Source organism: Ursus americanus, chromosome 7, assembly GCF_024610735.1.
Source record: "Ursus americanus isolate L20-20 chromosome 7, mUrsAme1.1.p, whole genome shotgun sequence".
In the NCBI taxonomy this organism is placed as follows: Eukaryota; Metazoa; Chordata; class Mammalia; order Carnivora; family Ursidae; genus Ursus; species Ursus americanus.
Window position 1 is genome coordinate 29560948 of NC_142133.1, and position 14416 is coordinate 29575363.

General features: G+C 36.1%; 1 protein-coding gene across 9 annotated transcripts in view; it reads left to right on the top strand.

The window, feature by feature from the left end:
• The window catches only part of EHBP1 (EH domain binding protein 1), a 336619-nt gene that overhangs the window by 158335 nt on the left and 163868 nt on the right, over positions 1 to 14416 (top strand). For all 9 annotated transcript variants that reach the window (XM_045788076.2, XM_045788073.2, XM_045788075.2 and 6 more), the window contains one exon: positions 6965 to 7154. In XM_045788076.2, coding sequence (XP_045644032.1) covers positions 6965 to 7154 — 190 coding nt within the window. The remainder of the gene's footprint in view (positions 1 to 6964; positions 7155 to 14416) is intronic.

Below are 14416 nucleotides of genomic sequence, written 5' to 3' on the forward strand. Positions count from 1 at the left end.
CAAATATACCAGAGATATCAAATGGAATACCAAAAAATCCAGCACCCAAAACATAAAATTTATAATGTCCAGCAACCACTCAAGAATCTTTTAGGCATATAAAGAAGGAAGAAAATCTGACACATAATGAGGAGGAAACTCAGTCATTAGATATGGATGCAGAAATAGCACAGGTAGGGGCGCCTGGGTGGCACAGCGGTTAAGCATCTGCCTTCAGCTCGGGGCGTGATCCCGGTGTTATGGGATCGAGCCCCACATCAGGCTCCTCCGCTATGAGCCTGCTTCTTCCTCTCCCACTTCCCCTGCTTGTGTTCCCTCTCTCGCTGGCTGTCTCTATCTCTGTCGAATAAATAAATAAAATCTTTAAAAAAAAAAAAAAAAAGAAATAGCACAGGTAATGGAATTATAGGATAGTAATTACATGTTTACTTGTCACTGTATAGGTCTTTGTTTTTCTCAGAAATATGTGAATTTTAGTGTATTAAGATTATTTAGATCTTGGGAAAAATAGTTATTCCTTTAAAAATACAGTTTAATAGGAAATTCTTTCAAAATAATGGGGATATTATACATTGAGGGGGGAATAATAAAAAGGCTCCTTCAATGTATGAAAGTTGGGAACAGTTGTTTGGTGTTAAGAAAGAAATGTCATTTCTTTCCTGTGCATTGGTCAGCCCCTGTTTTGAGCACTGTTTTACTTCTGGATGCTGCGCTTTACAAGGGGCATTGATGATTCAGAGCATTAAAAAAGTAGAGCAACAGAGTCATCAAAATGTCTAGAGACTACATCAAATGAGCAGTGATTTAGGGCATAGGGCCTGTTTGACTTAGAAGAGCTATTATTTAGGGGGACTACAATAACCAAATTCAAATATTTGAAAGATTTGTTTGGAAGAATGAAGTGGTTGACTCGTTTTCTGTCTCTCTGGAACTGCATTTCTCAACCTTTTCCCATTTTACACCATATGGCCTGTGACTCTCACATGTGCTATATGCTTCCATGGGCCTAGTTGGGTTTTGATAAAACCTAAAAAAGTTCTAACTTTATAAGTACATAGAAATACATCATAGTGATTATCTGATTCCAAACCCAGGTTTAAGATTTCAGTACCAATTAATAACTATACAGGGGTTGAAAAAGTTGGCTCAACTTTTGCTAAGGTTATTATATTTGTTTTCTTTGAAATAGCTAATGTGTGATCAAAATAAAATTTCTCATGGGTGGTGTAGGTGCTGACTAATAGCCACACACCTAGAGTATTTGAATGTAAATATAAACTTTTAAGTACAAGCATTCAGTCATTCCAAGATGCATGAGTATTACACAACACACACACACACACACACCCTGCTCTCTCCTATTAACAAATTAAAGAGACATCTAATGTTTGCTTAAACTTTTAAAATGCCTTAGTAAAAACTAAAATCAGAATCACTGGGTGTTTCCTTTTGACCATTCTTTTTTTCCACATGAAAGTCATAGTCTTTACAAGTTTCCCATGAATAAAGAACACTCTAAATTGCTCAATCATCTGAGATTACCAGAGGGAACCTATAAACACTTCAGCTTTTCTTTTTTTTAATAGGAATATACATACACATTCTAAAGATTGCTCATCAACTAATCTGAGAGTCCAGGAAGAACTCTTTTTTCTATTCCTTTTTTCTCTAAAAGTTTGTAGGTCCAACTACATTAGCAGAAATCTTCCAAAATTTGTTCTTACTTTAATAATAAACTTATGACCTTTCGTCCAGTGAAAAGCCTGTATTACTCATCTTCCATTACCAAACTCTTCCTGCATCCTCTGACATAAAACTATCACAAATAAATAGTGCTGAGTCCTTTGATGTGTAAAGCAACCTTCAGAACCTCACATATCCATCAGCACCAAGAGAAAGTAAACACCCTTCAATGCTAGTAGCACGTGTCCTGGACACTTAGCAACCACAGGGGTTTTCTCAGTTTTCTTGTGTTTTGGAGTTAGTTCAGCCATTCTAGTTTATGTAGCAAAAATGAAAACGGAGAAAGCAATAAAATTTTTCAAAACATTTATGAAATGACTTTTGAGGTCCAGCATAAAATCATTCCTGGTATGGTTGTATGTCCATTTCCCAAGGGAAGTTGCCTTTGAATTTTATTCAGAGAAGCTGCACACTCATTTAAGAAATGTGGTTTGTCCAAAGAAACATAAATTTTCAAAGTGAGAGGAAAAGACTATAGGTTTCACTATACCCTTGCTTCATATTGTTTTATTTTTTCAGTAGGTTAATCCTATTTCTAATCAACTTACAGTTTTTCTTTCTGTAATTATTCTTCTTGGATGAATTATTTTCTTTCTTTCTTTCTTTTTTTAATAAAGATTTTATTTATTTATTTGACAGAGATAGAAACAGCCAGTGAGAGTGGGAACACAAGCAGGGGGAGTGGGAGAGGAAGAAGCAGGCTCATAGTGGAGGAGCCTGATGTGGGGCTCGATCCCACAACGTCGGGATCACGCCCTGAGCCGAAGGCAGATGCTTAACCGCTGTGCCACCCAGGCGCCCCGGGTGAATTATTTTCTAAGCAATGAATAATGTCATTTAAAATTATTCTAATTTTCCACTTAATGTAAGCGATGAATTTTTAGTTCACGGTGACTTAATGATGTAACCGATCTATTACTCAAGTATATAATACAAGGGTAAAAATGCTCTTTGTTTATTCAGAGTGATGTAGGAAGCCCTGAAATAGGTTATTCAAATAATAGATGATCAATGGAATGTGGAAATTATGCTAGTTCCTTAAATAATTTTTCTTTACTAAAAATGTTAAGTATTTTTAAAAAGGCATTGATCAGTAATTATATAACTTATTTTTATAGAGAAGGGAGCATGTTCATAATCATATATATTATATATATGTTCACTTTTTTATAGCACAGTATATACTATTCACTTTTTTAGTAGCACTTTTTTTATTGAGATATATATACTTCACATAACATAAAATTCTGTATTTAAAGTGTACACTTCAGTGGTTCTTAGCTAATTCACTGTGTTGTGCAGCCATCACCACAGTCTAATTCTGGAGCATTTTCGTCACCCCAAAAAGAAATCCTTTACCTATTAGTGGTTAATTTCAATTCCTCCCTTCCCCTGTCTCCTGAAAACCATTAATCTGCCTTTTGTTCATATGGATTTGAGTATCCTGGACACTTCATATAAATAGAATCATATCCTGTTTATTCTTAAAGAGTAGGAAATTTAGTTTTAGTTAGAAATGTCTGGTCCATAGGGAGGATCATTCACAGCCCTTGGAAGTAGAAGCTTGTCTTATGCTGATTTAGAACCTAGCAAGTGGTGGTGCCAAGCACACTGTTTTCTTACTGGTAGATTATAGTGTGCAGAGACACTTATTCCTTTAGTCCTTCTGGTGGTGAGGCAGGGTCCGGGGCAGCTGGAGTCCCTGGTACTCCGATTTTCCAGCAGCTTCCTATGTTTTTACGATAGCATGACATACAAATTTCATTTTTACTACATGTCATAGGGTAAAAGAGATTGAGAAACATAGCTCTAATTATTTCAAGAATATGTCTATTTTGATTATGTTTCTAGGAATATGAGTCTTATGATCCAGCTTTGGAAATCAGCTGATTATGAACTTCTTTTCGACTTGCATTTACTTTCTTTTGACAAGAATACTAATATTCAGGTGGTTAGAGGGAGGCCCAAGTGGTTTGAAGCAGGCAGAGATAGGAAGAAAAAGGACAATATCTAGTTACTTTTATATACATACTAGTTATGTTTTATAAAAATGGCATGTAACTGAGTATTGTAAATTAAGTTAAATAAAGTGTACTGAATCATACCTGTTTTAAGGGATTCTGTCGTTGTTTTCTTTGAAGCACAAATCCTTTTGTAATATAAATATCCTCTAACACTTCTTAGGTTTTCTTGAAACTAGCCATATTTACATAACAAATTAATAATAATGATTATTGTGACAGCTACCATCTTACAAACTACTATGGAAGCTTATTGTAGCGAGACCGAACCAATACCAATTTTTTTAGAATATCACCTATATAATTCATATAACTGAATTAATTCAGTTAGATAGAAATGGGTCTGTTCAGTTCTGAAACATTTAACATTAGTTGGCAAGTAGTCAGTTTGGGAGGAAGATTTTTCTCTTTTTTAGCTTGTGGAGTTTTAAAAAAAATGTTTTCATCTCATTTCTTTACGTTTACCTCCCTTCAGACTGCTTTTAGAGTTTGAAAAACAGCTGCATGAGGCTATCAATAAAATTAGCCCAAGAAACAAGCTTGTTGTAAGGATTAAATGAGTTAGTACATGTGAAATACTTTGGGGCGCCTGGGTGGCATAGCGGTTAAGCATCTGCCTTCGGCTCAGGGCGTGATCCCGGCGTTATGGGATCGAGCCCCACATCAGGCTCCTCCGCTATGAGCCTGCTTCTTCCTCTCCCACTCCCTCTGCTTGTGTTCCCTCTCTCGCTGGCTGTCTCTATCTCTGTCGAATAAATAAATGAAATCTTTAAAAAAAAAAAAAGTACATGTGAAATACTTAAAATAATGCCTAGCATAGCATAAACACTTTATTAATCTTCGTTCATAATGTTATTGGTAAGCCCTACGTTCTAGGCTAGATGTGATACCTTTCATATCTCTTTTCAGAGAGAATGTTCAGCTTTTTCTGAACACCTAGTTCTTTTAACATTGTTTCTCACTTTGATATCCCCAAGTTATTCTCCAGGTTATAAACATGGGATGTAAATACTTCAAGCATATCTTGATCACTTACTAGGCAAGAATATTTTGTCTGAAAAGCAAATTTTCAAGTATATATCTGTTTCCTGTTCTTATTGTCTTGAATGCACAGACATAAGAAGAGGAAGAACAGGAAATAGGTTTCTTTATAAATGCCAACCCCATTCAGTTAAAAGCAACCACGCTGGGCAGAGTTGAGAGAGATTCTGTGGCTGTACTGTAGCTCAATGGAAGGAATCCCATGACACTAATTGTTGCCATGAGCACAGCATATGAATGACATCACAAGTATGATATATTTCCCATCTCTGATCCATATCTGCTTGGTACCCAGTCTCATATGATTTGACTGTCTATATATAAATTCTTAGGCAAAGGTGTACATAATTGGTATTGGTTCTAAGTGAGTCTGATACTGTTGTAGTTAAAAAAGCATTCATAATTAAAACAGAGGGTTATCACCAATACAGGCCTTATATGACTAGGTGGAATTCCCTTGGAATAATCACTATATTTGGATCAGCTGGTACTTAGCCTTGTGATCTCAGAAATTTTATTCTTTACACATAAGATTCTAGAGAACCAACTGGTGTTGGGGAAAAAAAATGCAACAAACTAATAAATAAAAACCAGGATAACAGTTTATAGGAAGAATAATCATCACATACACCAGGTACTTGTGTTTATGGATAACTAATGAGAAAAAAGCTCATCTACTCATAAAAGGAGTTAACAAGGAAGATTTTTTTGCCTGATCCTAGACTGTAGGTAGAGGGGGGAAAAAAGTCTTCCCAGAGAAGTTATAAGCACATAGGCCCACCCAAATCCTCCATGGATTTGACATTATGTTGGTAGGATGGTCTGGGATCCTCCAAGCCAAGAAAATAGCACATAAAATGGCTCTTAAAGCACTTGGCAAACACAAACATAAACATTGGAGAGAGTCACTCCCAGCTCAGACTATGCAGGATTTCTTCAGATTAAGCCCTGAACTTAAAATCTAGAATTACAAATCATACAAGGAAACAGTATACTAAGAGAAAGAGTCAGGAGACAAAAGGAACACTAGGATTGTACATGCAAGAACTTGAACTAATAGATTTATCAGATAGAGACTCTGAAATAAATGTTAAAATGATTAACGACTCAAATCTGTGTACTGGAGGTATTTTACACACAGTTGCATGAAGAAAAATGCTTATCAGAATTAAAAATTCATGGAGAATTAAACATTAAGTTAGACACAGATGAAGAGAGAAAAAGTTAACTGGATCATAGAAATGAGGGAATTATCCAGAATATAACACAGGAGGAATGAAAATTTGTAAAAATATGAAGGAGAGAGATAATTCAAAATGCATCTGATAAGATTTCCTAAAGAAGAGAATAGAGAATAGAGAAGAGGCTATCAAAGAGATAATGGTTGATAATTTTTCAGAGATAATGAAATAGTCATCTTCAGACTCAGGAGATATGAGGAGCCTGAAATAGGATAAATTAAAAGAAATCCACACCTAGACATATCATAGTAAAATTGCCCAAAACCAGAAGAAAAAAGAAGATCCTAAGCAACCAAAGATAAAAGATGACTTCTAAAAGAGCAATGGTAGGCTGACTGTGGGCTAATATCATCAGAGTGTTGAGGTGAATTAACTGACAACTAGAATTCTCTACCTAGCTAAATTATCGTTTAAGTGTGATATAAAGACATTTTCAATGCCAGGCAGAATTTACTATTAACAGAACCTTGCTGAATGAACTTCTAAATGCATTTCATCCTAATGAGAAGGGATGAAGCACGAGAAAAAAAAATGTTTGATGTGGGGAGCATAAAAAAACAAATCAGTATTTCCACATCTTATTTCCTTTTTCTTGGGTGTGGGGAGTATATAGGATTTACTATTACTATAAACATTTTTCTAAGGATCTATATAAAATAGAGCTAAGTGTGACCTTGTATGAAAAAAATTTTAAAATACTTTTTAAAAGGGAAAAATTTTGTTGTCAGTGATTAACAAAACAATGGATTAATTGTGATTGTTTCCAAATTGTAGGTCATCACCAGTTTGGGTTTCTCCTTATTATTTTCAGTAGGTTTTAATTTTATAAATTTTTGTAAATCTTTATTTTTTTATTATTTTAGTTAGGAATAAGCTATTTTTAGAGTAACATTTAACAATAATTCTTCTTTCATTTAGATCTAATCCTTTTTATGAACCCAAACCAACTCTTCCTCCAAATAATTTGGTGACTCCAATTCAAGAACTGGAAACCGAAAGGAGAGTGAAAAGAAAAGCTCCAGCCCCACCAGCCATCTCACCAAAGACAGGAGGAGTAAATGAAAACACAAGTATTTCTGCAGGAAGAGATCTCTCCACTTCTCCTAAGGTAGGAGTTTATTCGTAGTAAAAACACCTATTATATTTGATCCTTTCCCCCCATGAAATTTAATTCAAATTAAGAAAAGTCATTGTTTGCTATTTTTGATGATTTAAAAGTAAAATCCAAGTAAATCCCTTATACTGCAATGCAATGTATATGTTTGGGAGCCTGTAAATTTACAGAACAGTATGATTAGATTGTTCCAGATTTTTTAAATGCTGTTTTGAAATAGAGGAAGAAAGACGTTGTAATTGTAGGGATGGTGCTTTAGAGAAAGGACCCTCTAAAGCAGCTAGGTGTGAGGAACTTCTTGCACTGATACAGAGGAAGGAATAGAAATCATCCTTCGAGAAACATATGGGAAAGATTAAGGGCCAGTGCAGAGAAATGCTTTATTGAACAATTTCAATATTGTCATTTTGATTTATGTCTAAGTTAAAATTTTGGCCTTATTGTCATTATTTTTAGAAGTTTTAATGCATAATACTTGGAAAGGTAAGACACATTGTTGGAATAAGTCTAAAGCTTTTACATGATTTGGTTGCAAGTAGTATGATACCTTGTGTGTTCAAGGTAGAAATGTTGGATTTAGCAAGTTTTTTTAGGTAAGTAACTTTTGCCCATCAGCTCATGGGTGTTTTGTTCATATTACATTATTTAATTCTCACAGGTAGTCAAGGGAAAAATAAGGTGGACTTCAACTCAGTGGAATAAAGTAAAGGTCACAGGTCCCTTAGCCAGTAGAAACAGGTTTGGAACTGGTATTTTCATTAATTGTGTGATATCTAGGCCATACTCCACCTCAGGTACCTGGGCTGCTGTTTTTCTCAAGGGCACTGAAGTTCAGTAATTTCTCTTGGATTTTTTAGTTCATTCTTTGGTTTCTGTTAAATGCCAGAGTCCTGAAATTGTTTGTTTGCCTGTATTTTCATTGTTTTAGAGAGACAGTGAGGTCCCTGAGGTTTTCACTCTGCTATTCTAGAAGTCAGTCTTCAGGTGTTTGTTTTTATATCAGGTATTTTTTAACCCTGTTACTCTAGGGGGAGAAACTGGGACTAAATTCCATCTTCTAATTGACTAGGGAAAGGTGGGAGTGGGGTCGCAACTCTAAATGAGAGCAACAAATGGTAGAAATTAAAGCAGAGGAGATGGCCAATTCCTGTACCCATGAGGGGAAAAAAAAGACAGTAATTAGGGCACAAGAATACCTTGTCTCTCAAATCTCTACTCCATTGTCTATTCCCTGCCCCATCCTCTCCTATAGTCCATCAGGAGTTTGAAGCTAATCAAGAAATCTTAATCTCTTTGTAGGGGAATGAAAAGGAATTTAACATTGCCTATTGTATGCATTTGATCCATAGGACAACCTGAGTAATGCATACCATTATTTTCTTTTTATATATGAGAAACTGAACCTTAGTTAAGTAACTTGCTCAAAATGATAAAACTAGTAGTGACAATGCCTGCATTAAAATTCAGGTCCTTTGGGGCGCCTGGGTGGCACAGCGGTTAAGCGTCTGCCTTCGGCTCAGGGCGTGATCCCGGTGATCTGGGATCGAGCCCCACATCAGGCTCTTCTGCTGTGAGCCTGCTTCTTCCTCTCCCACTCCCCCTGCTTGTGTTCCCTCTCTCGCTGGCTGTCTGTATCTCTGTCGAATAAATAAAAAATCTTAAAAAAAAAAAATTCAGGTCCTTTGAGTCTAAAACACATACTTTATCCACTGTGCCATTCTGTCTCTAAAGAGGTATTTCCAGTTCCAAGTTGGAACTCTAAACACATTTGTTCTATTGAAACGTTGCTATACCTACCTGGTGATTAAGTTCTGCTATAGAGACATATAACATAGCTGTTTTCTCCATTATTTTGAGGATAGTGTTCCACCGCAAATATATCATGGAATAAATGATGTTTATAGGAAACTTCTCTTCTTATTACTCTCAGACACAGACAGTAGAAACACAATCAGTCATAGCCACAGTAGCATATTCTGCTAATCTGGGAGTTAACTCAATTATGTAAAATACAACTATGAAAAATTAGTTTTAAAAAAGATTGCTGATATATTATTAAGTAAAAAAATAAAATGTGTAATGTATAATAGCTTCTGGATATATAAAATTTTATTTTTAAAAGCTTATTCACACGTATATTCATACACACATAGACATCTACACTCATATAGATTATGGAAGGAATTATAAGTAACTCAATAGTGGTTACCTTTGAGGAGAAGGATTTTGTTACGATACAGGCTATGCACAAGACTGAGGACGGCATTTCTTTTCCTCTTTAACCTTTCTGTATTGTTTGAACTTTTGAACCTTACACGTGTTTTACTTCCATTTTTGTTTGTTATACTAATTGAAGTTACTGAGTAATGAGATCATGGATGTTATTGTTGTGGTTGCCTTCTGTACAAGGTACAAGATAACATTTTCTTTAAAAAGTTTATCCTTCAGAATAGAGGAAGTCACTCTTAGGTTTGACAAGTGGTATTAAACTATTTGATGGTGGCCTGGGCTTTCATCAGGTACCTCGGTGTTCTGCTCTGCAGACCAGGTATAGAGGCTTAGCATTAGCAGCAGGACACTGGCTCCCCTGTTCCAATTCCACAGCAGAAATCCATATTCATTCAGTTTGTATGCTGGAATTCATGTAAGATTTCATTTTAAAAAATGGACCATTGCCAAACCAAAAAAAATTGGTAACTACTAATGACACAACTATGTATGAGATAAGGAAGATTAGAATCAATAGCATACTGATAGCATACTGATCAATGGCATACAACTAATGACACAACTATGTATGAGATAAAGATTAGAATCAATAGCATACTGACGATGATAAAAATGATAAATGGCAGCTGAGAAAGCACAGTAGTATGGGGCGTATTCAACATAGGAATAGATATATGTGGGTATGTATGTATGTAGGTATATTTGTATGTATATTTGTATATGTATCTATTTTCTGGTAGTTCTTGAAGACTTTGCTATATTAAAGCTGAGTAAAATAATTGACCATTTTGGTAACCTTGAGGCAAAATGAAAAAGTATTCTTGTGTATTGTATACCAGTTTCGGGAAGCAGGAAAGTGTGTTTTACATCAAAACATTTCCGTTAAAATTAGTAAAGAGTTTTAATGCTTTTAAGGTATGCTCCTCGCCAATTAGTTTCCTTATTTGTGAATTGAAAGGAGATAATAGTTCAAATAAAGCTTTTGGGAAGAGCCAGGTTCACATTTCAGTCAACTAATAAAAGGATATCACACCACAGTTGTTTGGTGTAACAAAATGCCAGACTGCGCTCAGTGATAACTGACTGCACAAGCTGAAGAGTGTTCGGTGTCGTAAAATGACATGTACTCAGCCAGATGATTAATTTCCCCACCTGTCACCTGAAACTACTTATTTTTCAGAAAATTTATGAAAAAGAACTAAGAATTTAAACAAAGTGATAATAAGCATGTGCTTATATTGCAAATAAAATTCAAACTACCCTGTAGGCAGCTGATTCTTCAGTGTTGTAAATCTATGTAAACTCCACACTTCAGACCGTTGATTTCTGTATTTGTAAGGTGATAAAACCATAATACTTTTATTTTTTTAAAGATTTTATTTATTTATTAGAGAAGAGCACAAGTAGGGGGAGGGGCAGAGAGAGAGGGAGAAGCAGACTCCCTAGCAGGGAGCGCTGCACAGGGCTCCATCCCAGGACCCTGGAATCATGACCTGAGCCGAAGGCAGATGCTTAACTGACTGAGCCACCCAGGTGCCCCCAAATCATAATACTTTTAAAGACAACTTAGGAAAGAAGGCCAGAGTGTAGAGAATTAACCTGACATTAAATATATACAAGCATCCAATAAAATAAAATGGTAAGTTAGGCTCAGTAGTGGCTGACCGTCCTTTACTAATCGTGACTATAAGTCAATAAATATATAACTCTGAATTCCTAGATATAATTCATGCAACATAGTATAAAATGCAATTCAAATTATGAGAGCAAGTTTAGGAACATAAACAACATTGTTGCTAGATATATCTGCTAAAGTATATTATTAAACATTATATACCGAATTCCATAAAAATCAGAATATATGAATAACCAACTATTAATGACAAGAAAGAATTAAAATAAATTAAACTTTCATTTTTGTGATAGCATAGAGAAGAGCCCCACTGCACATTTGATGATGAAATGAGCCTGGTCAAGTGGAGAAGGGCTCCCTCAAAGATCCTGATTGGTGAAGCTCCAGTGGTTGACAGTGATAGTACTATCCACTTGTTCTATCTCTAAAAGTGAAAACCCTATCCATATCTTAAGGCCAGCTAAATAACTCAGGCCTCCACTTATATTGTTACCTCTTTCTGGAAAGTTCTGGCAAAGTCCTAAGGTTTACACTTGTATGTTTTTGAACTTGAGTAGATTGCAGTAACTGTGGGAAGCCCAGGGTAAACCAAAGTCAGAATTACATACAGTAGTTCCCTTGATTGGTCCCAGCAACAAGTTCAAACCACAAGGCAGACACCTTTTTCAGCTTTTGCACATGAACACCTCCTAGAAAGTTCCTTACCTCCATTTCTATCTGTGTAAAACTGCAGAATGATGCTTACAGGCCATTCATGCTAAAAAACAATGAGCCCACAATTGAACTGTTAATATCCTCATATGTACATTGAAAATATCTCATACTTTCCAAGAAAAATAATAAAAAGCACAAGGATCAGAATTTAATTGAATGCAATGGTAAATACACGGTTATTTTGTAAAATAAAAACGCCAAACTTCATCCAGTGACAGTGGGGTGCAGGGGGTGGGTAAGTTACCTATAAAATTTTTACTTACTTGAATGCCTTACTTAACCAGAATAAGTTGTTCCTCAATAATAAATGGCACACTCTTGTAGGTGTCACCTGTTCTGTTGGTTAGTGCTCTTGGTTATAGCTAATAGAAACAAGCCATTTGGTTGAATTTTTTTTTTTTTTTTTAACTTAAGCAAAAGGATAGCTTGTTTTAAAGACCCAAGGAGATTTTACAGAACCCTAGGAAGAGAATACAACTGGGCCTCAGGAATTAGCAACAATTTTATCTCCCTCTCCCTCTCCCTCTGGAATGTCTTCAATCTGCCTTTACCTTTTTAATGATAGTTTAGTCCAGCCTGTTTTCTTCCTGCAAAATAGTTTATGTTCTGGAATTCCCTGTCTCCCCCTGCAAAGCTAACCTTCTTTCAGTGTGGCTGATTTTAGTTAAAGGTTAAGAAAAAATTGCACTGAATCAAGTACTTTTTCTTAATATGTCTGTGGAGCCTACCAGAATTGTTATTTTTTAAGATCTTATTAATCAAATGAGTCTGTGGTTAATGGAATTTCAGTTGGAATTAGAATTATCTACAAGCAATAGAAAGCCTCAAATGGCAGGTTTTTTTTTTGTTTTATGATTTTGTTTTTAAGCAATCTCAACACCCAGCGTGGATCATGAACTCACAACCCTGAGATCAAGAGTCGCATGCTCCACTGACGAGCCAGTCAGGTGCCCCTCAAATGCCAGTTTAAATAAAAGAAAAATTTATTTCTGTCTTTGAAAATGTTGAAGGTCCATTGACAGTACAGTAACCTCACAAAGGCATCAGGGACCCAGTCTCCTATTTTTGCTGACCCACCATCCTTGGCATAGACTTCCAAGATAGCTATCTTTGAACCACAGCCAATATGCCCCATTCCAGTAAACAAGAAAAGGACAAAAAACAGTCACACCTACCTCTAGCAAGGGACATTAGAAAATAAATCTTTATTCTGGGGAGTTGTATCACCCAGCTAAAAATCAAGGGTTCTAGAACTAAGACGGAAGAGTAGAATGAATATTAGGGAACAGTTGGCAGGTTGTGTTGTAGAAGGCTATTAAAATGTGAGTTTTATAGTGGAGATGCAAATGAGCCCAAATCTTGGTATCTGTTCTATGAGAATATCTGAATAATAACTGCTTGAAACAGTTATTTTTAAATGACATTTGCAAACCAATCATGGGCTTCAAAGGAAAATCATCAGAATATTTTGCAACTGAGCATGAAGAAGTCTAGGAATAGTACTACAATAGAATGCAAAAACAAAAACAAAACCCACAGACAAACAAACAAGAAACCCAAGCTAGCAAAAGTTAAATACTATTTCCTTCAAAATCAGCTCACTACGTTTATAGAATGATCTCTGAAAAGATATGGTAATTTTCAGAGCATAAATTAGTGGTGAGGATACTGAGAAACATTCCCCTTTTTTTGGCACCTGCAATATCAATTTGAAAATATATTGGACATAGATACTGTAGGGCCTGCACCAGAGTGAAGCAAAAGAGCCTTGTAGGCTGCAGACTTTAAGTTAGCACTTGTCTCCTATTGGAGTAAGTATAGATTTTACATCTGTACCACCCTAAGTGTGAATGCCTTCTTGAATCTCGTGCTCCAAGGCACTGCCTTGCCTCACTCTAGTCCCAGCCATGGTGCACAGATGAGGCAAATTTGACAGACAAATGTGCGGTAGCTGTAACCCACTTAAAGGGCTTTGCAAACTGGAAAAATGAGCAACCATAGAATCAAGAACGTCTCTAAGAATTTGCCTCTTGGGGTGCCTGGGTGGCTCAGTCGGTTGAGCATCTGCCTTTGGTTCGAGTTGTATCTTGGGGTCCTGGGATCGAGCCCCACATCGGGCTCCCTGCTCAGCGGGGAGCCTGCTTCTCCCTTTCCCTCTGCCTGCACTCCCCCTGTTTGTGCCCCTCCCACCGTCAAATAAATAAAATCTTAAAAAAAAAAAGAATTTGCCTCTTGATTTTTCTGACTGTATTTAATGGGAAAGATAAAAATGCTAAATTCTGCTTAAAAACAAATGAACAAGGGCGCCTGAGTGTCTCAGTTGGTTAACTGGCTGGCTCTTGATTTTGGCTCAGGTCATGATCTTGGGGGTTCTGGGATCGAGCTCCACCTCGGGCTCCCCACACTCAGCAGGGAGTCTGCTTGAAGATTCTCTCTCTCTCCCTCTCCCCCCTACCGCTCTTTCTCTCTTTTTCCACTAAATAAATAAATCTTAAAAAAATAAAAATAAAAACAGACGATGATTAGAATGCTTGACTTTTGAAACAAATTTTGTATAATAATTATATGGGATTTTGAGAGGTTATTCTTTTATATCAATATATTCTGGAGTAACTGAATTAAAGTGCCTGTCACAGTTTTCCAACTGAGGATTGAATTGCCATTTTTTTCCTTATGGAGA